The sequence below is a fragment of the Lissotriton helveticus genome, chromosome 3_1, assembly GCF_964261635.1.
Source record: "Lissotriton helveticus chromosome 3_1, aLisHel1.1, whole genome shotgun sequence".
Lineage (NCBI taxonomy): Eukaryota > Metazoa > Chordata > Amphibia > Caudata > Salamandridae > Lissotriton > Lissotriton helveticus.
Genome location: NC_136061.1, coordinates 112,289,083 through 112,317,041, shown reverse-complemented (window position 1 = coordinate 112,317,041; position 27,959 = coordinate 112,289,083). Strand labels below are relative to the sequence as shown.

At 44.3% G+C, this 27,959-nt stretch overlaps 2 protein-coding genes across 2 annotated transcripts in view; one reads left to right on the top strand and one right to left on the bottom strand.

The window, feature by feature from the left end:
* PIMREG (PICALM interacting mitotic regulator) overlaps nt 1–27,959 on the bottom strand; it is a 665,098-nt gene that overhangs the window by 7,000 nt on the left and 630,139 nt on the right. The window lies entirely within an intron of this gene.
* The window catches only part of PITPNM3 (PITPNM family member 3), a 1,384,705-nt gene that overhangs the window by 1,273,946 nt on the left and 82,800 nt on the right, over nt 1–27,959 (top strand). Inside the window, exon 13 of the mRNA XM_078679323.1 lies at nt 23,533–23,649. Within this exon, the coding sequence (XP_078535449.1) occupies nt 23,533–23,649 (117 nt within the window). The remainder of the gene's footprint in view (nt 1–23,532; nt 23,650–27,959) is intronic.

The window sequence follows — 27,959 nt, the reverse complement described above, 5'->3', positions numbered from 1 at the left end:
GTTTTAGTTCACTATGCAAAAATAAATAAACTTAAACTTATCTCCCTATCTTGTCCGAATGGGAAGTTATATTTATAGGATGTTATAAATGTACTCAAATCTATCCCATGGGACAGATAGTCTTTCAATAGTGAAAAACTACATTGGCAGTACTTCTCTATCAGGAAATGCCACACACATCAGGGCAAGTCCTACCTTTCACATACACTGCACCCTGCCCACAGGCGTAACTTGGGTTTATCTAAGGGGTGACTCACATGTAAGGAAAGGGAAGGTTAGGGCCTGGCAAGTGGGTGTACTTGCCAGGTCGACATGGCAGTATGAAACTGCAAACAGACACTGCAGTGGCAGGCCTGAGTTACATTTACAGGCTACTTATGTGGGTGGCACATTCAGTGCTGCATGCCCACTAGCAGCATTTGATTTACAGGCCCTGGGCACACACAGTGCACTGTACTAGGGACTGACTAGTAAATCAAATATACCAATCATGGAATCACCAATCCATAAACACAATTTATAGGGAGCACTTGCACTTTGGCACTGGACAGCAGTGGCAAAGTGCCCAAAGCATCTACACGAGCAAAAAAGAAGTCCAACACACAGCAAAAACATAGGAGGCAAAGGCAAATATACAGGGGAAACCCACGTCAAGGTTGCCAGGTCTCACACAATGGTTTTCATGTCTTGTTTCAGCTACTAAAATACTCCTTTAATCAGTTCACCCAAACATTACCTTCTGGCAATTGCACAATAGTTACTTCATTGAGGTTTTCTTCAACCTTCGCTTGAAACAAGAGGTTTTAATATGGCTTTGTTATAATTAAAAATAAAGTTAAAATATTAAATGCTAAGGGTGTTGCAAATGATTAAGGAAATAGAAGAGCTGGTCAGTAGGATGCAGAAAAGCACAATTGTAAACCTGCACCCAGATGCCTAGAACTGTCCATGCTAGATTCAAAGTAGCGCCACAGACAGAATACCTCATTAACAGCACCCAGGTGCTTCCAATACTATATATGAGCAGCAGGACAATTATGGCCTCACACATGGAATCAGGTATGTGAACTCTCTGCAGGGCCTCTTGGTACACCTCTAGCAATTTCTCTGTCATCACGTCTGCATATTTTTGACAAAATTACTATCACCTCCTAGCGTTTTGCAGTTTTTAACTTTCACAGAGCAGCAAATCGCTCTTCCCAGATTGATAGGTTAATCCACTGAAGTGCGAGCCTCTTCCACTATCCTAGGGAGTGTTACATCCACAAGGAGGCTTCTACATGATCCTCAGGGTTCACCCTAGAGTCGGTGTTGGTTTTGTGAAGGTAGGACTGGAATAACGTGTTGATCGCCGGTTTGGATGTTCACCAATGTCCCCTTTATGTCCTGCATTACCATCACTGGGTCACATGTTTTATGTTGTCTAATCAGCCAGGCTAACATGGTGTAGTAATGCTTATAGGTCCATTGTCGACATTTGCTAAGTTAGCATGAGCTACGTTGCCATGAGGCTGCTTTTGCGCATGACACTGCATGCATACATTTCGCAAGACTGTTGTGGCCCTTTCACATAAGAACTGTCTACCTTCCGCTCTCTCTGCTGTGCTCTGAGGTTTTCTGCACACGCTGTTCAAAGTTAAACAACAATGCCCCTTGTTATTCCGCTCTGGTCAGTCCCTCGCACCTAGACATAACATGCTACACACAGCTGCACTATTGGAAATCGTGTGCTTTAATATTGCAAGCACAACAGGTATTGAGGCACTTGGAGAGACAACATTCCGAAGAGGAGAGCGGTGCATGTCCTGCGACGTGAACATTGCATCTAGGCCTTGAGGTATGGGGGGTCTGCTGACATAGCCCAGAGGTCTTCTTTATTATAATGAACTATCTCTTGTCACGGGAGGGTGGTTAGATCGTTTAGTCTTTTTCCACTCTTTTTTATAACATGACATCCCGTTTGTATTCTATGGTATTGTAACAATGCTGACAATATTGTGTTTATGCATTTTGCTGCTAGTATCGGCTTATGTGCTGCACCATAGAGCGCGTTAGTTGAAATAAACATTTTAATCTATACCGCGTCTCTGATTACTCGCATTGTGGACAAGTATGAGTGAATGAGCGAAAGAGTGTCTGGCTCCCGCGATTCCCAAGATAGAGTGACATGTTCTGGGTTGTCGAAGAACGAATGAGACACTAAAGCTAGTTGATTTGGGATTTTTGGGTACTAATGTGGTAGGTTGGTACACCCTTATTCACTGAGATCCTGTTTTCCTGTGCATAGTTCTGTATAAGTGCAGAATCCCTGCAATAATGGCCCCAGTCCAAATGTAACTTATGTCTATGTGACGTGTACGTGTGGTTTTTCTAGACGACGGCGTCTGCACCTATATCTCTCATCACCACCTTCATTACATCCCATTCATGGGCCCTACTTCTGGAGTTCATCCAGTTTTCCTTGAAGTAATGAATGAGTTCTGATCTCACTGTAGCCTCTTGGGGGTGGGCGGTCTGTCAGCACCTCTGCCCGATTACGGCTGACTGTCCTGCCTTTTCTGGAAATTCTACAAAATGTAGGTTAGTCCTCTGGGACCTCCCTTTGGAGTCTTCTATTTGTTCTTCCAATTATACAGTCAGTTTTTTGCCGGAGAACACTGTTTCCTGTTGCAAAGTCCCTACGTTTTCTTCTGTCGCCTTCACACGGCTTGCTACCTTACAAAGATCAACCCTTATGAGATTAACATCAATAGCAGCTGCATCAATCTTGGCGGAAAGTTCAGTGCAGGTACCCTTGTTTTCCTCCAGTAGATCCAACAGAGATGGACCCAGGATTGGTTGCTCCTCATGTCTGACAATGTCTCACCATTGGTTTTTCCAGCCACATTGACCGCGTGGTTGTAGTTGACTAATTAGCTTGGGCAGGCTTTGTCTGCCTGTCTTACACCATGATGGCTGATGTTATCTGTTATTCAGAATTGTGAGGCACAGGACCCCAGCCCAGTGTGTAGGGCAGTCACTTGTTCGTAATTATGTGCCCATAGGTGTGACTCTGGTCTCCCCGTTGGTTGTGGGTGTACAAGGAGCAGCGCTGGTGCCCCCTCGATACTCAACTAAGGGTTTACTGTCTCAACCACCCGCCACTCCTCGCTTCTACTTGTCTGTCACTTTGGATTTTGTAGCCACCTATATGGTGGGTTGGGCCCTCTCAGTATCTCTCACCAGGCTCAGTGCAGCTTTTCTGGGCCCTTCTGGGACACCCGGTTGTTATGCGCAGGTCGGGCACTTCATTGGGAAGCAGAACTGAGGGGGGATCACCTTTCCCAGCATATACCAGTTTGTGCGTTTATATCACTGGCCTCTTCAGTGCACAGTCTCCATTCGTTACACCTGTGGACATTGATAGCAAGCACCTTCCGGGCCCTACAAGGAGTTCCTATATGTTCAGGGGGTCATCTCCTGTGGGGTTGCTGAGGGCGCCACCAGATAGAGCAGTGCATGTGGTCCCCCAAGCACAACAACCAGCAGTTCACATTTTTTTCAGGGGGGTCACTTATCTGGCAGGCACTTCTGTTGCAGCAACTATGCAGCTGGATTGAGTTCTCTTTTGGGGCCCAGCTCACAACCAGTCCTCCACCTGGGTCCAAGTAATGGACATGATCGGGAAAAGCAGTACAGGTCCTACAGTGTGATTTACTGCATGGCCCATTGGGCGCACCTCCCTTCTGCTATACAGTAACCCTGGGCGTAGGACTACGCTACGCTCATGGAGCGTGCGTAGTTTGCGTTACTACACGCTACATGAATTGCACGTAGCACTGTGCAAAAACGCGTAGCGTAGTGGGCATTTTTTGCTTGCTCGTGGTCCTCAACGTCAAGTTGGCGACCGCGAGCAAGCAAAATCAACATCCCGGCAAGACTTTTTCCTCGTTCGCGATCAGTAACATCAAGTTGCGGATCGCAAGCGTGGAAAATATATCTCCCGGCGAGATTCTCAATGCTAGGAGGTCAGGTTTCTCATTGCGAGTGGTCGCGATGAGAAACTACCAGTCTGCGCTGAGAAAGCTGCCGCTCAAGTACAAATCTACTCGAGAAGCAGAAAATGACTGCTTGCACTGTGCAAGATGCCATTTTCAATGATTGCAGAGCGCGGACAAGCATCCGGCACTGTGCAATCAGTGCGAACAGCATTTTCCCTACCGCACTACGTAGTTCGCGTACCTTGCGTAGTGCGATGTGCACTTCGCGTAGCTACGCGTAGCGCTACTACGCGAACTATGCCTAGGGTTACTATACAGTGTGAGTAGCGTAGAACCCCGCTGCTTCCACAGAGACCCCAGGCCGAGCGTTCTGGTGGTGCAGCAGTCTTCAATCACACCTCCGATTCCTTGCCCGACTGCGGTCGACAGGCTCATCACTCTCCCATACACTGGAGTTAGTGGCCAGACCGGGTCTCGCTGCACACAGACAAACGTGCTCACTAGTGTAGCCCAGCACTGTTCTCAGTGTAGAGACCTCTCTGCAGGAATTATGGGATGTCAAAGAGGGCGGCACTGCTCTGGGTCCCAACCTGACAGCATCTGTCTTTTGAATCCGGAAGATCCTCTACCAGGAGCTGGCTCCTCGCCCGGGTTAGTATGCTGCTCCGCAGGTCGCAACCAGTCTGATCCATGTCTTGTGACTGCAGCTCCGACATCTCCACAGCTGTCTCACTCGGTAAGCAGGATCACAACACCCTAACCATGTCCCCGCCGAACAGTTGCTGTAAGTTAATAGGTGTGATGGGTGTGCATTTTGCAAGATTGTGGCTATGGCAAGCGGGAGCTCAGCGACGAACGTCTATGCGGCCATCTTGCTTGGAGTTGTCGAAGGTATGATATGTATAGTCTTGTGAAAGACATGTGCTTCTCCAGACAAATGGAGCACACAGAATAGAAAAGAAAAGTGAGAGGATATGACCCAGATAAATGCATCAACATTTGTTAGCAAATAGAGAGAACCACCCCTGGTATTATCCTAGAAAATGTGAGGAGCTGATTTAGGGTTTACACTAATCATTGTGACTTCATGAAACATGTGTGTAGATTGTCCTGTTATCAAGTTGAAGCAGATTTGTCTGCTTCTTACATCCATATCTGTCCTCAGCCATACAGATTAGACCAGAAATCCCCCCACGAGTTTCTAGCATAAATAGGGACAAGGGTCACTTAACATTGGAATAAAAGTGAAAGTGAAGATTCTAGGAACGTTTTACACTTAGGGGCTCATTAGGATGACGGACGGACTTTGTCCGCCTGCCATCCTGTCGGAATTCGGGACCGCCCGCCATAAGGGCGGGGGTCCCGTGGGGGGTATTAGGATGTGCCCGTCACAGTGGCGGGCACATCCTGCATTTTTAGCATTGTGGCGGGCGGTGCTCTCTGCACCGCCCGCCACAATGCTAAAAATGCATATCAGCATTTGCATAAACAAAGCGGCAGGCACCACGCGGTGCCTGCCGCTTTGTTAATGCAAATGGTACCCCCCGTGTGCATCCCCCACCTATACTTCACTCTGGGGGCCTGCAGATGGCTCCCAGAGTGAAGACCGCATGCCTGATGCCGCCACAGAAAGGCACCTAAAGACGCTCATCATAATATGGCTGGCAGTGTCTGATAGACACCGCCACCATATTATTCCTTTTCCGCCCCGGCCGCAAGGCGACCGGGGCGGAAAAGCGGCGGACGGTCTTTCCGTCCGCCGAGGTCCCCCCCGCCATACTAACATGGCGGGGGGAAAACGAGTGTGGATGTCGGGCGGATTGCCCCCACCAGGCTGGAGGTGGCTACCGCCAGCCTGGCGGGGGCAATCCGCCCAACATCATAAGGAGCCCCTTAGTTTTTGGTCACTCATCAAAAGAATGCTAGTTTTCACTTAAATTACTTATATTAGTTCAACTGGCACTACTGAACATAAACCGCAGAAAAAGATTGTCTGCTTACTGCAAGAATGTTTTCTATTTTGTATTCTCAGGAGAATATTGACAAATATTTTCTCTCTCTGGGTCTTAGGTTTTCAGACCTGGTATATGGGATATGTTAGGGCATATTTGGAGCTCTCTCTGCTAGGGAAACTGCCTGCTGGAAGGAGCCTGGTTTGCAACCCGTTTGCGCATGCAAAATGGCCCAGGGCCATGTACAATTACTAAATAGCGAGTGGCAATTTATTTGCGACTCGCTATTAGGAAGGGGTGTTCCCTTCCTAATAGCATCCACAAAGCAATATATGAATGTTTTGTGACCGCAATTGCGGTTGCAAAATACTCGCAAATACTCGCAAATTACCACCCCTCTTCAAGAGGGTGGTAGTGCAGTCGCAATTTGGAAGGGACCCCTTCCACTATGTGACGGTCTCTAAAAATATTTTTGAAGGGCAGGCAGTGGTCCAAGGACCACTACCTGCCCTCAAAAAATGCAACACAATCGTTTCACTTTTTTTTTTTATTGCATACTGTTTTCCTTTAAGGAAAACGGGCTGCATTTTTTATTTAAAAGCAGTCCCAGACATCGTGTTCTAGTTAGTTCGTTATTTATTTGTTGATTAATAAAAGTCATTACAATCCGGAATAAAACACAAAGTTAAAAACATTATTTCTGCCCATAGAATGCATATACAGCTTTATACTGGAAAATGTAGCAGCACTAATAGAGAGCAGCAATGAGTAAAGTGCGATTGTGCTAATTGCTAGAGGACAATTTCCAAAAACTATTATTAAAATATGGATACATTTTCGTCTTGGCAGGCCTAAAAGATACAGATAACACTTTTATTTTTATTTTTTCTTGACCATTTATCTTAACTCTTAAATTTGTTTAACCAATCACTGTAACAATTTAAACACTTTTGTAACTTCAATACGCAGTTGTATACAGAACTTTTAGGAGTAGATTATCTTTTTTACATTAGAGTCTTTGACGACAAGTTACTGTATTAACAATCGTTATCCGTTTTGGCGAAAGTTTTTTTTTGGCAATAAAAATGAACTTTACAAATTTAGAGATCAAGCGGGGCAAAGTCCCCGTGAGATAGATAATAATGGCATGTCGACATGTTCTCACCCCTAGTTCATTAAAAATGGGTCTCAATAGATACTTCTGCTCTTCTAACAGTTGGGTGCATGTTACAATATGTATTAAAGTTTTGTCGTGGAAGCCACATAACCTACAATTTTTAGTGGACCAGCTTTTTTCTCATTTTGGTATTCCGTCCTTTGTTGGATATCTCCCAAGCATAAATTTGTTCCTTAAAAATGATTTTGAGTAGGTCATCAGGTAAAATTGAGATTCTAATTTAATAAATGAGTTGATATACTGACCAGGAGTGATTCTTTTTTCTGAGCTCATCCTTATCTAGAAGACTCGATAGTAGAGTGACTGAACGATTTATTGTTTGTTTAAAAACTACTTTACTCCTAACTTCTTCTTCAAAGGTTGGGCACTTAAAATTATATAAACTCTCACTTAAAAAGGCTCTCCAACTCCTGGGATGCTCATACCTCGCTATCTCCTGCCAACAGAGAATATAGCATTTTTAAAAAGGCAGATTGCCGTGCCAGAGATTGCCTTTTCAGACTAAATTCTAATCTGACATTAGCATGTCCTTTATGCCTGGGGATCCCAAAGACTGATTTGAAGACTTTTATTTGTAGGTCATCAAGAATTTTTTTGCATCTTTACCACGAAAAACCATTGAGCTGTAAGCCAAAGATGGTATCCGCTTTGCTTTCATGACCTTCAATCGATGTTCATGGTTTGGACATAACTACTTGTCCCTCAACTTTCTGAAAGCAAAGGACAATGCTGTTGCCTTAGCTTTGAGGTTAATGAAATGCTGTCTAAAAGACATATTATCGTTGAATGTTATTCCTAGGTATTTATCCAATTTACGGTTTTGATATGTAACCCGTTAATATTCAATTCTTTCTTATCAGTTTTTGTAGCACCTATCGTCATTATTTTTTGTCTTATTGGTATTAATTTGCAAACCATTAAGGGTAATATAATGATTAAAAGAATCAACTAATCTTCTTAGGCCTATGACAGAATGGCTTAACAAGATAGTGTCATGAGCGTATTGTAAATATTTGATGTCTTTGCCTAAGAAGGTAGGTGAGTGAGCATTAACTTCTTTAGAATATAATGGTAGTGTAGTGTAGTTCCTATATTCCCAATAGGCTCTACGCATTGGAATAATATATCCTATAGTTTAGACGTAGGACTGAGGTCGACTAGGTCTCTATCGAATATATTAAACTTAATACAGAGCGCCAGCTAGCTCAGGGGTCACTAGAAACTTTCTCAAATAAACAAGAAGGGATTCGTTTCTGACAACCGCATAAACATGGCAGCTTTGTTTCCCCAAGAACAAAACGTATCTTCAGAGTCGTGGAAACAATAGATAGATATTTTTACCTTGAAGGGGCCTAGTTTAACATAAAGTCGGGCATAATAACGTCAGTAAAGAAACCCAAGGGAATGGTAGTTCTTTTTAAACTCCATGAGTTCTTGGACAAATCAATATTTGAACAAGGGGATGTTATGATACAGGTGGAAGTAGCCATGCATGTTTTTGGACTGCATGAGTTATGTCTAAATATGGGTATGATTTATATGCCTATATTGGGGCAATGTGAATTGTACCTATATAAGGACATGAATCAGGAAAATTGCGCTTGGATCGTAAAATGCCATACAACAGTAGGTCGGCCATAAAAAGATTAACAAGCATTTGCAATGCAATAGGTCTGGCATTTACGCTAGTTTAAGCTATTGACATTGCAAATGATAATGCCTTTTATTTTCGTTTTCGTTTTTAAAACATAAATAAAAGGCATTGTTGTTTACAATGCCAATAGCTTACACTCGTTTAAGTGCGAGACCTATTGCATTGTAGACCCGACAAGCTATTTTACTGATTGACCGTAATGATATTCATTGAACCAGAAATCTCTTAGTAAGTTCCATACAGTAATTTCAAAGCGCATACAATTTGAGTAAAACAGATCATAGATGGAGGTGTTAATGTTCTGGATCTAGCAGAGCAAAGCAAAGATATTATAGTAGAAGAAAGAATATTTACCTATATTACATTTTATGCTGCATAGACTCCAGTATGGTTTTTAACGTGAGTATTAATAAATAAATGGATAAGTGTATTGCTGCAGAAGCTGATTGCTCTGTTAGAAACTAAATGGAGTAAAAAAGTTACACGATGTCTCAGAGGGAGAATTAGAACTCTACAGTTGTTGCAGTCATCCTTTCCAGGAAAATACTGAGCGCAAGAGTGCTGTAGTTAAGATAAGCACTTACTCATACAGGACATAGATCGTTCAATCTATGTCGGCTAAAGCACAAGAGAGTTCAACAGAGTACCTGGGGAAGAAACTGCATTTGAACTCAGCACCACGCCGGGATATTTTTTAGCCACGTTTGCATGATTTAATGGCCCCCTGGAGAACCACCAGATTTCAAGCTGCTGCGTAGCATGAGGCAAACTTTTACGATAGCAAAGGGTTTCTCCCAGATTGATTTAGTACAATACAGCGCTCTAACCGCACGGTGCGAGTGACACCCCAAGATGGCTGGTTCTTCAGTGCAACTCCCACACGGGAGGGGTTTTGCAACAGGTGGGTTCTGTATTCACATACAGCCTCTCCAGGCCACAGCCCCGAGCAGCTGTGCTTAGTGTACAGGTGTGTAACTTGAGCCTGGAGATGGGGAGGCAGGCTGAAATCTCGGCCTGGAATCCGGAGAAGCTAAAAGAAAGGAGAACTGGCACAGCACGGAGGGGGCGAGGACAGTCCAGGGTGGCGCTATATTGCCTATGCTCTCAGAGTGCAGCCACAACAAGGACCCCCCCTTCTCACAGCTGGAGAGAGTAAACTCTGTGGGGCAGCGCTGTTCAACAGCACTAAAATCAGCACGTGATTTGGCCACAAACAATTACATAACCTCCGAATTCTATAGAGACAACACTAACTGGCTCTGGTCATACATATAAATGCAAAAGAAATAGTGAATTTCACTGATATGGATCTTGAACCACCCAGTGTAACAAAATCCTCTCTACACGTGAGGACAGACACGTCCCAAGGAGATACACAAACTCCCGATTCTGAACCAGGACTTATCTCAGTACATCTCCCACCACGTCAGACCGGCCTGTCACTTAAACCTATCCCAGTCCCGAGATTATTACCTCAAGAGAACGCCCTGATCACAATATCCAGAGAGTTCCCAAAGGACCCCCAACAACTCCAGAGAAATTATATCCCCTACCAGCCTTGGGTTCCCGAACAAGAACCTCATTAAGAACTCTCCGCTCCAGGTGCGCTCCTTCAAGATCCTCTGTCCTCCCATGTACTCTCCTATGCATGGGCCTTATGAAGTGGTATTCTAGCTACAAAGCAACGAAGAGCTGCATGCAATAGGGCTATACATTCGAAGAAGAGTGAGAGAGAGCTATAAATGAGTTGAAGGTAGGGGGCTCAAGCAACTAATCAAATACACCATTGAGCGAGGACAGTCTCCCTCTAAATTACACCACCCACAGACCCTGCTTCAAGAAAGGGACCTTTGCTAATAGGCCCTATGCCGCACAACAGCTCAAGTGTGTGGGTGGAAGCAGACATGGAGTGGGCCACTTCCAAAGAGAACTTCCTTGCATCCTGTCTCCGGAGAGGCGCCCATCCCCCCACCTACCCCTCTCGAAGCACGCAGGAGCCTCTTTTACCTTCATGTCGCTGATGATGGTTTGGAAAGCCCCTGAGGGTGCTGCACTTCTCCATGCCGGCATCCATATTTCGGCGCTCTCGATGTATAATACACAGTGACTCAGAGCCGGTGCAAAACTCCAATGAAGCTCCCTGCAGCCCCTAGCATGCTGCCCGCTCGGGCTCTGCTCCCTTCAAAGATATGATATGCTCCTGCTTTCTGCTCCGCTCAAATTCAGTCTCCCACCCACCCAAGGTATCTACTGTCCGCTGGGCCCAGCTCCCACTGTTCTGGACTCGGCTCCCACCGGGCTCTCGTGCCACCGTTTCCCAGCTCGAATCTTCTCCCAGGCTCTCCAGCGGCACAGGCTAACACCGGCTCTGCGGCCGGAGCTTCAGCTGAGGGCAGAGCCAAGAGGGAATTGAAGAGGAGTGAACAGTGATTCTCTGGGAGAAGCAAGTATGGCTATAAGGGGACTCCTGCCCTTATGCATCACCTTGGCAGGGAAGGTGGGTGGGTAGTCTGCTAATAACAAACCCAGTGGGATCACACTGAACAATCAAAAGCCTAACAGAGTAATAAAGCCGGCAGGTGGCATGGTGCAACGCTGGGGGCCGGCGTGTGGAGATACTAGCAGGAGAGGGAGGTGGGTCATGTGACGTGGGCAGCACTAGCCCGAGAACTAGAAAACATTACGTGGTGTCCCGGGGGGACAGAAAAGAGACAGAAACCAGTCCTGCGCTGCCATCAGCTCTTTGCCGGCCTGTGAGGAGTGGGAGGGCGGGGGCTGCCTGCGCATGCGCGCCACTCTTCAGTTTCGTTTTGACGAGGGCGAGCCCGGAGAAGAGAAGTGCCGCATGAAGTCCCGGGTCCCAGGAGGGGGCCCGGGTGAAGACCAGCGGGGAGACTGCAGGGCCCCCATGCCTATGGGGAGAGCTCCGCTTCTTGGTAGAGTGGCAGAGGAACTCGAGTGCTCTGCGGGGCTCCCTTGGCAGATGGCGCGAGCCCGAGTCCGACTCCGGTGAGGTAAAGGGGGGGGGGCTGTGTGCCTGCATGTGTGTGTCTGCGTGTGCATGCGCGCGCGCGCGTGTGTGTGTGTGTGTGTGTGTGTGTGCGTGCCTGCGTGCTTCTAACAGAAAGCGAAACCGCGCACAGACTGCAAGCAGCCAGAGGCGCGCTCACGCGGTCAAAACAAGAAATGTGCACGAAAAGCTCGTAACACCCTCTTGTCCCTAATTCCCCCGAGACGGGCAGCTATACGTCTCCAGCTGGATGCATCCTTCGGATGCTATTCCAGCGAGACCTAAAAAGGAATGGAGCCAGAACACAACCTTGTTTCAAACCAGTCTCAGTTTCTAGTCGGCGGGTTGTACTTCTGCCATCTATGATCTGAACCCATGTGTTGGTATATAACAATTTAATCATATCAAGCTACCCCATTCCAAAAGCTTGCCCCAAAGTATATTTCGGGGAACAGAATTGAAAGCGGCTTTAAGATCAACAAAACAGATATATAACTTTTGCTTTCTATATTTTGCCCTTTCGCCTAGTAAAGGCAGTAAGGTCAAGTTTGTGCTAGTTGATTCGTCTCTTCTAAAACCGTTTTGGAAAGCTGGAATTAGATCTTTTCTAGTTGCCCATTCTTCCAAGTCCTCAAGCAGGCAGCTCCACGTCTGTTAGGGCGATTAGCCGATAATTTGCAGGATTGTCTTGTGGACCACTTTTGTATATCGGCTGAATTATGCTTCCTTGGTGTGAGTCAGGGACTGATCCACATTTAATAACATCATTATATATAATCGTTAACACCTCTGGCCAATGCTTAAGATTTGCTTAAAAAATTTAATTTGGAATTCCGTTAGGGCTGGGCGCTCCATTCGATCTGATCCTGCTTATTGCCTTTTTGACTTGCTCTGTAGGCCATGACTCTATAACTTGTGGCTCATCTTGGTCAAAGTGTTGGACTTGCTCTATAGGCCCTAACTCCTTAAATTGTGGCTCAGCTTGGACAATATGCTGGACATTGCCATATTTTCTACCTTCTTCTCTGCTTGATGTGTTTGTCTTCTGGTAAAGAGTATTGGTGTCACGCTATTGGTCCGAGGGTGCCACGTAAAGATTATGAATGAAAGTTTCCCAGCAAGATTCGATGATATTGGCACTATTCCCTCTTTTGCTACCATTTTTGAGATTGTTTATTATGCCCCAGAATAATTTTGGATTTTGAGTTTTGCCTGAGAAATGTAGTTTGGTCCATATTCCTTCATAATAGGATTGTTTGGCTTTCCATATTTCGTTTTTATATGGTTTTCTGCGCTTTTTTAATTTATGAAGTTCCAAAGTTTTTAATGCTCCATTCAGTTTTCTGAAAGTCGTCCTCATAGCTCTATTGAGCTCTCTTTTTCGACGAAGCAGCCGATTGGTGTACCATCGTGATTTTTTTGTTATCATAATAGAGCCTTTTGTTGTTATAGTGGGGGGGAAACAAACGAAAAGTGAAACACACAAACAAGGCCAAATATCAACCATGGATTTCCCTTCTTTTTCTCAACCAGTGCTTTGGCGATTGTGAGTTCTAGAAAATCCAATATTTCCTTTTGGTTTTTCGGTTTCCACACTAGCCTTTTAAGGCTAAAGGCTGTTGGTACAATTTTCATGGATCTTGCTTCCGGCAGATGAGCGAGTGATAAAGCCAAGGAAATTGATTGTGGTCGCTTTCTATCCTGGGTATTACTTTATACTTGTGAAGGGAGTGTGTCAGCCCCACTAAAATGATGGAATAATCAATGACAGAGAAATGGCCTGTTTTTTTAATGTGGGTATTTGACCGTCATCCTGTAGTAACACGAGGTTATATTTTTTAAGCTGGGAACGGCACATCTGTGTTAGTGCTTTAGTTGGTTGATTGACGCAGTTTCGATTAAGGAGATGCATATTAAAATCTCCTGAGATGAGTATCATTGCGTCTAAGTGCTCGTTTTACAGCACTTTGACTACTTCCCATAGAGTAGAGAATTGAGAAGCTTTATCTGAGGTTTTTTAACTTAGGTTGACGTTCAGGAATATTATGGGTTGTTTAAAAGCTAGTTTGATACATAATAGCCATGCAAGTTGAAAGTCAATCTCATAATGTTTGACATCCAAACTCAAAGAAACGGAGATAGATAGATCTCCACTTGCACGACCGTAGACTGCAAGGTTCCAATACTCATAATAGCCAATAAGGGGTTCCTTTTTCATGTTACATGTTTCCTGGAACATGAAAACATCAAAATCCATAAAGAAGGTTACTGTATTGGGATCCTCAATAAGGGTTTTCAGACCATTTGTGTTCCATGAACAAATATTAAAGCGTTTTATGTCTTTATTTGAGCTCTTTAAGCATCATTCGTGCATGTCGGCTCTCCCTTTTGTTAGTATTTTAGGGAGCCAGCTCCAGCCATCACTAAGAGCTTTCTTTCTTTAGCTCTTCACATACACAAGTGCCTGGTTTGCAGCTTGTAATCTTGATCCCGTATGACAGATCTAAGGGGTCATTTATAATGGCGGACACCCCCGAGGTCGAGGGACCGTCCACAGGGTCAGCGGCATTCCCTCAGTTGAAATTAGGATGTGACCGACACCCTGGCGGTCACATCCCGTATATTTAACATTGCGGCGGATGCTGCTTTAAGCAGCACCCGCCGCAAAGTTAAAAATGCAGGCTGTGCATTTGCATGCACAAAGCGGCAGGCACCGCGCGGTGCCTATCGCATTGTGCATGCAACTGCAGGGGGGTACCATAGGTACCTCCCATGTGCACCCCCCACCCCCTTCACCCTGGGGGCCCACAACAGGCCCCCAAAGCAAAGACCGTATGCCTTTCGGCATTGGACCGCCAGCATTTTAATATGTTTGGCGGTGTCTCACAGACACCGCCACCATATGTGAGCACTTTTTCCGCCGGTCGCGAAGCGGTGGACAGTCTTGCCGTCCGTCGCGGACCCCCCAGTCATCCTAATGTGGCGGGGGGTAATTTCAGCGAGAATGGCAGACGGATTGCCCCCGCCAGCCCTGCGGAGGCAATCCGTCCGCCATCATAATCGACCCCTAAGTTTGTTAATAGCCCTGAGGCTCCTTTCAAAACCCTCAAAAGACCTCTTAATCTTGAACTAGTAGCGGGATCTCTTGAGGCTGGACTGTTATTTGACAACGTCGGGATCAACAGTGTGGGATATTGACTTTCGCTGATTTTTCATATTTTGATGCCCCATTTCTCAAACTGACTTTTATTTGCTAAGATTTTTCTAATTATGTCTTCTCGATGGCAAGTTGTAAGAGTCATCTCTTTGTTGGAATTGTTATGATCTTGTCTGAATTCAACTGAATCTAAGTCTTCTGATGTTAAATCTTTAAGCTCCAGAATTGTGTTTAACAGTTTCAAAATATTACCGCGATTCAGAAGATCATGTGGACCTCTTGAATGGCCCCATAACCTAGCACAGTGTTATCCGCTATGATTTGTTTGGAGGATACTTTATGTGTGATGTTAGTTAAGATATTTTCTGAAAAAGCGACATAGTTAGCACTAATCCGTTTAACAACATTTTGCGCTTCATGTTGTTGATCAATTCCTCCTTGGGCCTGATCTTTTCCACTCACTTGTGAAATGTATGTTGCAGTAATGTGTGACCTTGTGCAGTTGTGAAACACTTCGGATGGCGATCGTATTGGGTCCGGACTAATTAGACCAGCCGTAGTTTCCCAACGGCGAGATTCCAAGGGTTTGAAGATTGGATATATTTCTTTCGTAATGGGCTCAATTGGCAAGTCAGTAATTGTTGATTTTTTTGTTTTGTTGTGAGCTTTCCTTCGTCTTTTTCTTGCTCTTTTAGTTAGACCATCTGAGTTTATATTGATAATTAATGCCTGGTTTGAGGTAATTTGTGGGCCATTAGCTTCGTCTGCCGAAGTTGGATCCATGGATTCGTTTCCATCCTTCAAGTCCTGGGGTTTCTGTGGCATATTTGATGTGGTCTCTTCCCTTGGGGATTGATTTTCCTTACTGCATCATTTCTTTTTGGTGGAGCTATATTTTTGGGTGAATTTTATTATTATTAGAGCTATATTTATTTTTTGTTGTGGATTTTCTTATCGCAGTTTTTGCCTGTGTATTCCCGGTTTCGTCTGATCCCATAATTGTGGCTTTAGTATCCGGGTGAGAACCATGGTTATGTTTGGTCAAGACTGTTTAGTTTTGTACAGTTCTGTCTGACATCGCCTTGGACCTCTTGCACCATGGAGTTCACAATGGTTGATAACTCTGAAATGTTATCAATTATTTGCGCACAGGTACATGTTAACAGTTGATTTTCCTTGACTGATTGAGCTTTGGCTACCAGGTTTGATAGGTGTAGCAAATTAGCATCTATCCCAGCTACGTAGAGCGCCAATGTATTTAATAGGTCCACTTGAATGTTCAGTTTATCCGAGTGAAAATTAAGAGCATTGGTGATGGTATCCATTGTGTTAAGTAAACTACCAAATATTCTGCTTTCTGGGCTTTTTAGTTTATTTTCTAAAGCACTGGTTTCATCCCGAAAAAATTTTCATCATATTTGGCTGACAATGGTAGGTCGGCTGAACTAAGCGGATTAATCAAAGAAACGGCTTGCACGAGTTTGCTATGATCGTTTAAAAAAGGTACATTCTCTATGGTAACTTTGCCTGGGACCAGGGTTGAGTTGTTGTCATTGTTACTGATACTAGTTTCCAAAATTAAGCTTGATGGATCGATAATAAATGCATTTTTCCCGCCATTTAGGTTGGAAGATGCTTCTGGTATCAAGATTTAGTACCCCCTGGTAGTTTCTGACTTAGGCAGAGCGAAGGAGGCCATAAAGACCTCGTCACTTGAATCTTGGTCCGGACCAGATGATATATTGATCACAAAATTGGTTTCGCTTTGACTAAGAACTTGTGATATTAGCATAATTGCATCTTTGCGCCCATCGGATATTGCCGTAGAGGCCATAGTATCCATAGAGGCCATGGAAGCTTGAATTTGAGCTTTTACCAGAATCGGACAAATAGTTTGTGGTGTTGTTGATGAGAGGGTCACAGTAGCTGCTGTAGGGCAGATCCCAGTGTTATTGTCTGCTGATTGATAATCAATTATAGCTTTCTTTGTCTCTGGAAATGGGGCATTGTTTAACATACGCCCTGAGTCGGGGCCTAAGTCATGCGAGAACACTGTGTTGATCTCAGATATTTGATCTCCATTGGCACCAATAGTTGCTGGTGCTGGTCCATTATCTTTAGCCTTAGTTGCAGATTTTTGCTGCTTTAAAAATCCTGTGATGGATGGTTGGCTACTGCTGGGCCTGTTACGGGCTCCAGAGTATTGAGCATCTGCAGGAGAAGTTATATTTGAAGATAATACTGCTAAATTGGCTAGTTCTCGAGGTTTGTCTCCTATAGGATTGCTCAGACTGCTGTTCAGAAAATCATCCCCAATTTCTAGACTCTTATTCTTTCGCCGCCGCTTTAATTGTGGTCATGGCAATGTCCAACGCTGCCGACCTGACCTTATTATGTGTCGTAAGAAAAACGTACGTCTTGTACTATCTGACACGGCAACTGGTGGTGTCTCTCTGCTTCTTGCTTCTTTCCCTTATCGCTCGGTACAGAGTGCTGAGTTCTTTTACTGGGTGTCGCTGGGTAATGGGTAATGGGTGCTGAGCAAAGCAGGGTGCGGGAGGCAGGGTGTAAGGTGCAATTAAGGGGGAGCACCGCACTGCTTCCCTCTGCTTCCCTCCTTAACACTGAGTGTTCATGATTCAGCTGTCGCTAGTAGCAAGGAGCTGGAGCAGAACTCAGGCTCTCGCCGTTCACCTACACACCCCCTCTTTACCCCTCGTTATCATCGCACATTTCTGCTGTTACTAGGTACTGAGTACTGGATACTGGGTGCTGGGTGTTAGTTGGCAGGTGCTGGGTGGTGACAAGGCAAAGTACTGTGCTGTTGTTTCACTGTCTCATTTCTAAATTTCCTCTTGCTTGAGAGCAGGGGTGTAGTAGGGGTGGACTCAGGCTAGGCTCTTACCTCTCACCACTGCTACCACTGCTGTCCACGGCAGTCCACGACCACCCGCCGACCGCTAATGAGGGCGAGGGACGGGCTGATGCGCCAGAAATTAGACAAGTAACTATTAGCGGGAGCGGGAGAAAGTGCGGCCGGCTTCTACCTTCTATCGGCTCCTGCTGCTGAACTGATCACTGCAAAGCTCTGAGTATCAGGAAGGGTGTCAGCAGGAGATCTGTAGTGAAATGGTGGACAGGTAGTAAAAACAATCTCCTTCGCCTGTACCTGGCTTGCCTCACCGCCGTGTCTCTCACCGACAGAAGGGCATTAAACTGGAAATGACGAAGGGCAAGAAATTTTAAAAAAGCGCAAAAAAGAAAAGAAAAAAAAGTGCAAAGAAGTAAAAAAAACATGGTGTTCTGATGAGCCCAGCAGGCCGCCATCCCTGGGAGGTCCTATCATTCTCAATGGGCTCGCAAATGTAGAGAGGCTCATTAATATTCATGAGCCTCTCAATTTGCGACCCCATTGGGAATCACAAACAGTGTTAAACACACTGTTGTATATGCCAAACAGTGCCAATAGTCGCAATTTTGATTCGCAATTTGCAAGGCGCTATTTTGCAGGTCGTACATCTAGCCCTGTATCTCAGAAATCAGTACATGCAACTCTTGCACCCAGAGGGGATTATGAGAAATAAAAACCTTACACCAAGTTGAGTGGGTGCTGCAAAGTCAGGTAAATCAAGGCACTGTAAAAATCAGTTCAGTGCAAGTTTGGATGTGAAAGTTACTGTGAAGCCATGTGGTCAATGCTGCGGGTCAGTGCACAGTGTATCAGTTTCTCAAACAAGCCTTTAAGCAAACAACACATTTCACAAGAAAAGGGCTGTTAAACGAAATTAACATTTAACTGTTGGAAGGTAATAGACAAACTCTGTGTCTATCCTTCTGCAATTAAATACATTGCTTCTTGTACTTGTATCTAGTCTCCACCTAACAAATGCCTTGAGTCAATAGAAAAGACAGAACTTGTATGGATTTCTCCTCACATAAAATGTCAAATATGGTTTCATTTAATACACTTTCATTCTATCTATGCCTTCTCATCTATTCTCCTCATAAATACCGTCCTTTATAGATCGACATGTCCTCATGTCGACATGTAATTGCCTTTTCTTATAACCCAGTTCATCTTGTAGTAAAACAGTAAAACTCCTTTGTTGGCACTTGGAGTTTATGCAGATATATTATGGCTCGGCACATTTAGAAACACTATTTATTTACTCTTCACAAATTGTAAGTGTTTCCAATATTACGCTTTACATTTTAGATATTGCCTTCTGCCATTTACTAAAGATAGGCCATTTGCAAGCTTTCAATATGACTTGTAACCTCATTCAATTTATCACAACTAAAAATAATTGCATTCTGTAAACACATTCCTTGGATTCATGTCTTAGTCACCCTCCTTAAAAAATTATTCGCTAATGAAACTATGCAAAACCTTATGTTCATTTGTAGATTTTGCAAAATTGCACATACATTTTTGTTTTCAGCCTGGATTAGGCATAAAAGGTATTGTGACGCATACAAAAACATCGGACAGGAATCTAGGAGCATAGAACAAAACGAGGTCTGACTAATTTGCTATAAGAACAAAACATTCCAAAAACATGTAAAGTGATGCCATCCCCACCATTTCCTTTATACCTTCTAGTTCCAATGTTTATTTTTCTTATTGTGGGGCATGTTTGTGGGGTCCATGATCCTGAGGGACACCTCACTGACTTTATAAATTAAGCCCTCCTCACTGTCTCTCATCTGTATGTTACTTAACATCAGGTCGATTCCCTAATATGTTGAGCAAATTCTCAACCTAATACCTAACAATAACTTAAATGTCCTATTTCTAACAGAACCCTAGGTAAAGAAGATGTCAGGACATGAAATTGCCTTAACAACCTCTATAACTTTAAAATCGCCCACTTTGATCATCCATTCTAAACAATTCAGGTAGTAGTCTAGTGGAACACAAACTACAAATGACGATTTTATGTCTTCCAATTTGTTAGAGCTATCAGCCTTAAGGTGATCTTCCGCCAAACGTTTTCCCTCCACACACCTATTTTTCCTGAATTAATTTTTGATGGCCTTTGCTAACCAGTTCTAAAGTGCTAATTCCCATTTCCTAAAACATGGTTACATTGGCATACATCCAATTAATATATTTAATGCACTTTTAATTCAACTTGCCAAAATAAACCCCTTGCCAAGCCTTTAACTCCCCTGTTATTACATATACATTACACCTAAAGTAGGCCATAGGTAGCCCATAGGACAGGGTGCATTGCAATTAAAAGGTTGGACAGATACTTTCAGTTTTACATGTCCTGTAATGAAAAACTCCTAAATTCATTTTTCACTACTATGCGGCTTACCTCTCCCATAGGATAACATTAGGCTGCCTTAATACAATTAATAAGTGTTCACTATTGATTGTCTACAGGTGAAGATTTCATGTTTGATGGCTGGGAAATTGTACTTTAAAATCCTCTTTAATGGTAAAGTCGAAATGTCAGTTTTAATTGTCCAAATGGCAGTTTTAGAAAGTTGCAGAAAAGCAAAATAAAAGCTGTGTTGCACTCAGGTACACAATAGTATAATACAATGTGTACAGGAGAAACAAAATAGATTTCTAGAGTGTGCACCCTCTGAGGAGGCTTCGCCCGGCCACTCAATTCGAAAAGAAGGAGAAAACTTGGACCTATGCCCTAGACACAACATACACTTCCATAAATCACTCAAAGAGTGTATACCATTTACATTCAAGTAATAATCAAGCTTAAACACTATATATTCAAGAATTAGAACCATGAGCATCATTCCAATGTGCACAAGCCCATCATAGAATCATCACTGAAGGGCTGGATGTAGCTCATTCATGTTTTTATTGTACAAACGGAGGCCTGTCACATTCCTGGCTGCAGTTGGCAGCTGGACTTTGTCTATTCCTCCCAAACAGCCACACAATAGAGGGGTTAGGTGTGCTTGAATGGGCCAGCACTATGAGGATGGGGGCAGAGCTGGGCACAGCCCCACTAGCAATTGAATAGGCTGTGCCCTGCCTTCACACAAAGGACTTGTCACCTCTGCATTTTTCATGCAGCCAGCTTGGAACCAGGGCTGGGGAGGCATGAATATTCAAGAACTTCAAAGGGAATTCTGTAAAAACTTCTCCTACTTTACAGAAGTCACCAGATATAAAAATAGGCCCCTCAGACCCACTCTTCAGTTTTCATTTTGTGAACCTGCAGAAGGACTGTCAGAGGACTGGCTGTGCTGTGGCCTGCTATGTACTTCAGAAGACTGCTGTGGGCACCTGGAAGGACTGATTTGCTGCCTGAAGCCTGCCTTGAAACCTTCGAGATTTGCCTTGCTGCTTAAGCCCTGTTCCACTTCCTAAACCTAGGACTACCAGACTGACTCCAAGGGCTAGTTGGTTGGCCTCCTGATCAGGGCCTCAAGCACAGAAAAGACTCCGACCATCTTGAACCCATACCGGGACCCAGCCTAAGTGAATCCTAACCCCAAAAGTGGTGCGCATCCAGTCCTGGATCTTTGGTGGTGGTGTAAAGGTACCCAAAAAACAGCATCCAATGTTTTTTAACTAAAAATGTTTTGACTAAAAACTGCTCTGAGAACCAAGAGGAGACCTACCTGTTTGCCTATCTGCCTAAGGTGCATCACTGATCAGCCGTACTTCGCAGCCGCTCCCACAACATTCTTTTCTGCAGCAGCAAATCCTATTTAGCGTTTTACGGTCAACTCCAAAATCACAAAAATTCTAACCATCTCCTGCAAGACTGCAAATCTAGCTTTAGATCACATTGCAGCAAATACTTTCCACATCATAGACAGATGACCCATGTCTGCTTATATAGCCCAACTTTTCAGGTGCCTTTGACAGTTGAATATTCCATGCTCCTCCAAACCATGGAGTTTGAAATAGGAGCCACTGGAAATTTGCTTTGCTGGTCCGCCTACCTTTCTAGCCAACACCTTTACTTTTGGAAGGCCCTCAGTTTGTTGGAGGAACACAGAGCAGGGAGATAGAGATGATGTGAGGGTCAATCCAGTATAGGGTATGGGGGTTGCATTGGTTTGTTGGTGATGTTGAGAAGATGAGGTAGTGGATGTGACCATTGGAATGTGTTGGTGGGGTGATGTGCTGTACTACATTGAGTCAGTTGATGTGGGTGAAAAAAGTGCCTCTTCCTGTTGTTTTGAGCTCGTCTTGTCTGGGAAGTTGAAGTCACCTGAGAGGATGATCTGGTCAAGTCAGATGGGTGAGTGGTGAAGAGATACGAGAATTAATCATCTAAGTACTTGCTCTGCCCTGGAGGCCTGAAGATGATGTATGAGTTGCAGTGAATGGGAAATGGCAAGTCAGCAGCTCCATAGAGTTGAGTCTTACCCGCTTTCCTAGGTTGCAGAACCAGGAGGACTTTTGAATGATAGCGAGGCATCCCCCCTTCCTATTGGCATGGTCCACACAATAAATGCTGTAACCTGTGTGAAGAAGGATTTCAGGGTGACTCATGTTTCTTTGAAGTAGAGGGTGTTATGTGGTGTGTGGATTATTGCAGATTAGGCATAAGTGACCATGAAATGGAATGTGTGTTCTGTCATGTGAGGAGTGTGGTAGTTAGTGGAATGTGTACATGTTTAGGCCTATGTCTGGAATTAAATGTGGGGTTTGGCTGTATGTACTACTGGGTGAAACACTGATTATATCTTACTTTGTTGGTTTCAGTGGGGGTTTGTGGTACAAGGCCCTTCTTGGCCCTAACAGGTCCAAGCCTTCACTGCTCATGCCTGTGTCTGCCCTTTGCTGAGATGCCCGCGTAGTGGGACGCCCCAAGAAGTTGAGAAGTGAATTAGGGAGAGGATAAAAAGTGATATCAGTGACTCTGCAGAGGGATGCTGGGAAATGCATTGATGTCACTTCCTGTGGAAATGGATGATGGGGAATGAAGTCCACTTACTTGGCTTCTGTTTTCTTAAATATGGTTTTGGTTTGAAATCAATGGTGTCACTACCTGTGCAGATTGGTGATCAGGAATGAAATTCACTAGCCTAGTTGAATATTTTTACATGTCTTTGTGACTTAGCTCCAAAGCATCTAAAACGGGAATAATATGGAAATGTTCTAGGTATGGTAATATACAATTAGTACAAATAGAAATGGCTGTATTTTCTTTGCATTTATAGAGAGTTGGATGTTTCAGGACCACTCGACAAAGGTTTGCAAGAGTTTGTAACATATTACTGCTGTAAGACTATTTCCTCTATTCATTAATGCTTTTGTGACTCGGCACAAAGGACTTCGTTCAGCTCCCTATAGACACCAGAGTAGACACAGCACAATCTGTACCAAAAATCAAATTGAATGTATAATAATTTTAAGTTGCGCACCACTCCCCAACACAATACTAGCTATTTCCCATCTTGTGTCTTGCTAATGCTATCTCTTTACTTCCTTTTCCATTCTCCTTGAGCGTTCTGAAGCAGGTTCACCACAAAACACGCCAGTACATCAAGATGCGCACCAATGATTCACTCAACCCACAATAGTCAGGAAGAGGTTTATTTCAGGTGCTGTGTTCAGGAACGCATAAGATGTCATGTAAAAAGCTGTTTTCTTTTTCCCCTTCAGAATGTGACTGCCAATCACAGAGCCAATGACGTCATCGCAGCAGAGGATGGTCATCAGGTCTTGGTGGGACGCTTTATGTACGGCCCTCTTGATATGGTAGCCTTAACAGGTGAAAAGGTACACAATTTGTCTTATTTTACATGTTCACAAAACTATGTGCCACATGCATATTTTATACTTAATGACCAGATTCTATAAGGGAACATGTTTTTGTTGCAACCATAGTGCATGAGTTCTATATTTTGTTACTGTCAAGCTTTCTACTCCTATTGCCGCTTAAGGGATTATAGTTTATAAATCTAGCCAAAATACAATAGCAACCACTGGTGAATGTGGTTCGGAGCTTCAACAGAAGTAGTAAAACTCAACCAGTCTAGTACTTGGATACAGAAACCCCAGAGAACTAAATAAGTAATTTCACACCAATTGCAAAATCAGAAACATAAAGTTCTTCTAAGTATTTTTTAGGGAAAAATAAAGTAGCTCAGGTATAGGGGTAATTGTGGCGTCGCATTCTCCTCACTCCATCTTTGTTACCCCATTACTTACCCAAGGAGGCGCATCTGCGCCCTGAGAGCAGCGACTCTGCTGCCACAACTTCAGTGAAGTTGTTTCCTTCCCTTCATTCTGCCTTCAAGCTCTACCTCCTTCTGTGGCGGAGCCATGGAGGGCTCCATTCCCAAAGGGCCTCATCTCAGTACAAAGCTGCCACCGGCCTGAACAGCATTCTACCAGAGAGAGTGGACCAGGAGTGAGAGGACGCTGAACATGGACACGGGGGTTCTGAGCATTACTAGAATGTCATGGAAGCATTATCTGTTACAATCACTTACTCCTCCCACCCCGTATTAAGTGCTCAATTTGAGTACATTGTTAATAGTTCGGTAGTTACTTCATCCGATGGAGAGCAATTCCTTAGGGTGCAGAATTTACCAGGAGTAAAAATGCATACACCTTTCAGGAGTACCGTAGACCAGAATTGAGCATAAAAAGCAGAACCAATGTTTTGTGCACTAATTTCACTGGGATCCTTTTTTTGCTGTCCATTTACCTCAGTCATTGTTCTAGGGTTTTTCTTCTGGTGGGATTCCTGGGAAAATTGTGAATTTGTAATAACAGCACAGCTTACAATCTCCTCACTACTCACCTGTATAAGCTTCACCTACTCAGGACAGATACACAGCCTCCTAAGAAAAATCACATGGTGAACCCCCACATGTGAAATGGATTCTGATTATTTGTTTCCACTGATTCAACTATTTTTAAGCCAAGCTAAAGGCACCTTTTCCTGTCTGCTGGATCACTCCCTAACAAATACACAGAGATCAGCTTTGGATTAGGCCCCTTTGTTAGTTCAGCCCTCTTCAGCCACTGCTTGTTTGAAGTACCTTTTACTGCGGACACCATATATCGTCCGTGTATGAAGTCTGTCTTCCAGGTAGGAAGTATCTATTCTCCGACTCAAAATACAGTTCCTGTCCGCTGCACTCAGTCTCAGCACAGTTGATATCAACAACCTCACATAATGAAATATCTTTGACTCACAACAGGGGCGGCTCTAGGCTCATGGCGGCCCTTGGGCAGGGAGCGTAGGTAGGGGCCCCGGAAGAAGGGGTCCGGGCGGGGCGGAGCGTGGAGGCCAGTGAAGAGGGGGGTCAGGGTGTTTGGAAGTGGAACAGAGCCGGAGGCCGCCAAATGCCTGCCAAGGGCCGCCACTCAAATATGTATCCATCCTCAGAGGATTATTATATTAAGGATATATATTGGCGTGGTGGCCCCTCGGGTTTTGTGGCCCTGTGCAGGTGCACAGCTTGCACATGCCTGAAGCCGCCCCTGCTCACAATGTTCACCGGATTCCCAGACCTCTGCTGTAACGAGATCTTGTCGCTTTCATTTAAAACCGTTACAGAGATTTCTTTCCTGCACCAATTGTTTCAGCTAGGTTATGGTAATTCTGCCTACCTCGGCTGCTTGCAAAAGTTGCAAAATATGTCCATTAGACTAACTGTAAACGTACAAAAATGAATCATGCAAACCCCGCTGCTGCATGAATTCAACAGCTAACCCCACTTTTACAGCTCTAAGTTGTAGAACTGGAGGGGTTCCGGGTTCCAGGTTTTTCGGCCAGTCCTTGTGGAGTTTATTACGTCTCACGTTCAGTTAAAAAATTCTGGACATTCTGGAAAACTCTCAAAAAAGCTGTCTTTTCTTTTCTTGAGATGTGAGCCACCTGGGCTGTATTACAGATAGTGCCCCAGGGTCTCAACTAGCCTGTGCACTTGTTTTCTCACTACTAGGCACTTTAGTACTACAGAAGGGGCCAAAGATGCGTGATACAGATAGCGTGGCAAAGCACCGATTACATAGTGCCGCAGGACCACTAGTTAATGGTGTTCCACCCACTCTGCCACACTTTAAATACGGCCCTTTGCCATTAGAGGATTGAACTGTAGCTTCACCTGAGACAATCATGCTGGGATTATCCAGGGATGTGAAGGAAGTGGAATCCTTTTGTGGAAAGAGATCTCAAGACTGGACAGTGTATCCCCAAGAGCATCAACATAGAGGGTGAGAGATGAAGAAGAGAGTGAAGAGCCCTGAGGAACACAACAGGAACAAGGGGAAAGATTCAGAGAGGGAGCTCCAAAAATTCATTTATTGAAGTCTATTAGCTAGACAGCACTTAAACCATCAGAGGACAAAACCCATCCTTTGTTTAGAATGGTATATTGTCTGCGGATTGAAACCTGCCAATAGACCCAGTACGTCCAATTGGCAGTGATGGCCTTAATCAAATATTCAAGCAGAAACCCAAGTGGAGCTGGCCGCTGGTGGAAGAGATCCTAGATCTTGATCCGCTACTTTCCAGTTCCTCAGCTTCCATATCTTGGTTTTGGGTTCATCTGTATTCCGAAAGTGACAGACATTGATGTCTGTCAGATGTATACTGTGCAGGCATTGACATGTGGAATGGGACCAGGCCATGAAGACACTAGAATGCCATTTAAATTACTTTAAATTCGCCTCACATATAAATTGGAGGACAATGCAGTAACCCTATGTTTGAAATTACCTTCAGTTTATGAACATTTTAAAAGTAATCCACAGTGTTTTTTTTTATCTTTACTGTAATTTTATCTCAAAAGAACACAACGCATCCGAAAGTGAGGTGAAGGTTTGGGGCCACGTTTGTGCTGTGACACTGGTAGCTATGAGTCCAGGAAAGCAGCGGTGCTGGTACTGACAGATGTAATTGTAAATGCAACTCAGCTGAGCTGCAAGGTTGAGCCTAGCACTATGCACCTACATAGTGCTTCGTTTCTCAAGTCACCTGTCGGCCAGTAAGCACTGTCTCCTATCCACTGCGTGGGAGAAGTTTGTGTGCCTTTGCGTGCACAAAATACAGAAGCAATTTGTAGGTATCATAGACGTCAATTCACCGAAATGGCTGGGGTAGCAGAAGTGACATCACACGCCCTTTGACCTGCACTTTCACTCGCACACACATGCTTACACATGCACACACTCTCACATAAACACACCGACACCCGCAAGCACGCACACAACATACATCTAATAGAATTTTTTTAATGACCTTCGCTGCCAGGGAAGGTCATATTCCAGCAAATTGTTCTTCATTTTTATTACACTAAGATCTAATGAATAATTATCCACTATTAGTGTAATAAAAAACTGATAGAAAACAATGAAGTGGAACCCTAACCGATGTTCACAAGGATGAGCTGCCCCAGTGTTTCTGGCACTGATTTTGCCACCTCTGAGGCCAGGGGTCGCAAAGGCAGTGCACGGGGTCCCAAGGGGCAGCTGCGACCCCTGGTGACCCCTAAACGATACCTATGGTAGAGATCCTGGACAAAGGAACCGTGGGAGTGTGGTAACATCTTTATCATTAGGGCTGGAAAACGCGACATGAGAGATAGAGGCGTTCTCAATATTTCGATTAGTCAGTGACGGCCGGCACAGGTAAATGCGGTGGGCGGTGGAGCATGGCAGGGTGCGACAGTGGGGGAACCGACAGATGACTGTATGGGTATTAACTATTTATTTAAAGATACCTATTCCGTCGTCTGTTGATTTTTCCCCTCCCACCCTGCCTTGCCTCACCTCGCCCCGCCCACCGCGTTTACCGGTGCCAGGCGCCGCTGATTACTTCCTTTCCAAACATGTTAAAATGCTGATGGGACATTGAGTAAGAACCTTACTTTGGGGTAATTTCCTCCTACTGTTTGACCTTTATTTGAGTAACATCAATGTATGTTTTCATAGTCATTTCTAGTGATTGAATTTTCATAAATTTCTGCAACTTTCCCTATAGATTTCGACAATTTTTCCTACACAAATCTCAAAATGTTGGTTAAGTGTTGGATTGCCTCTCCTCCTGTATATGCATTTTGGCAGTGCCTGGC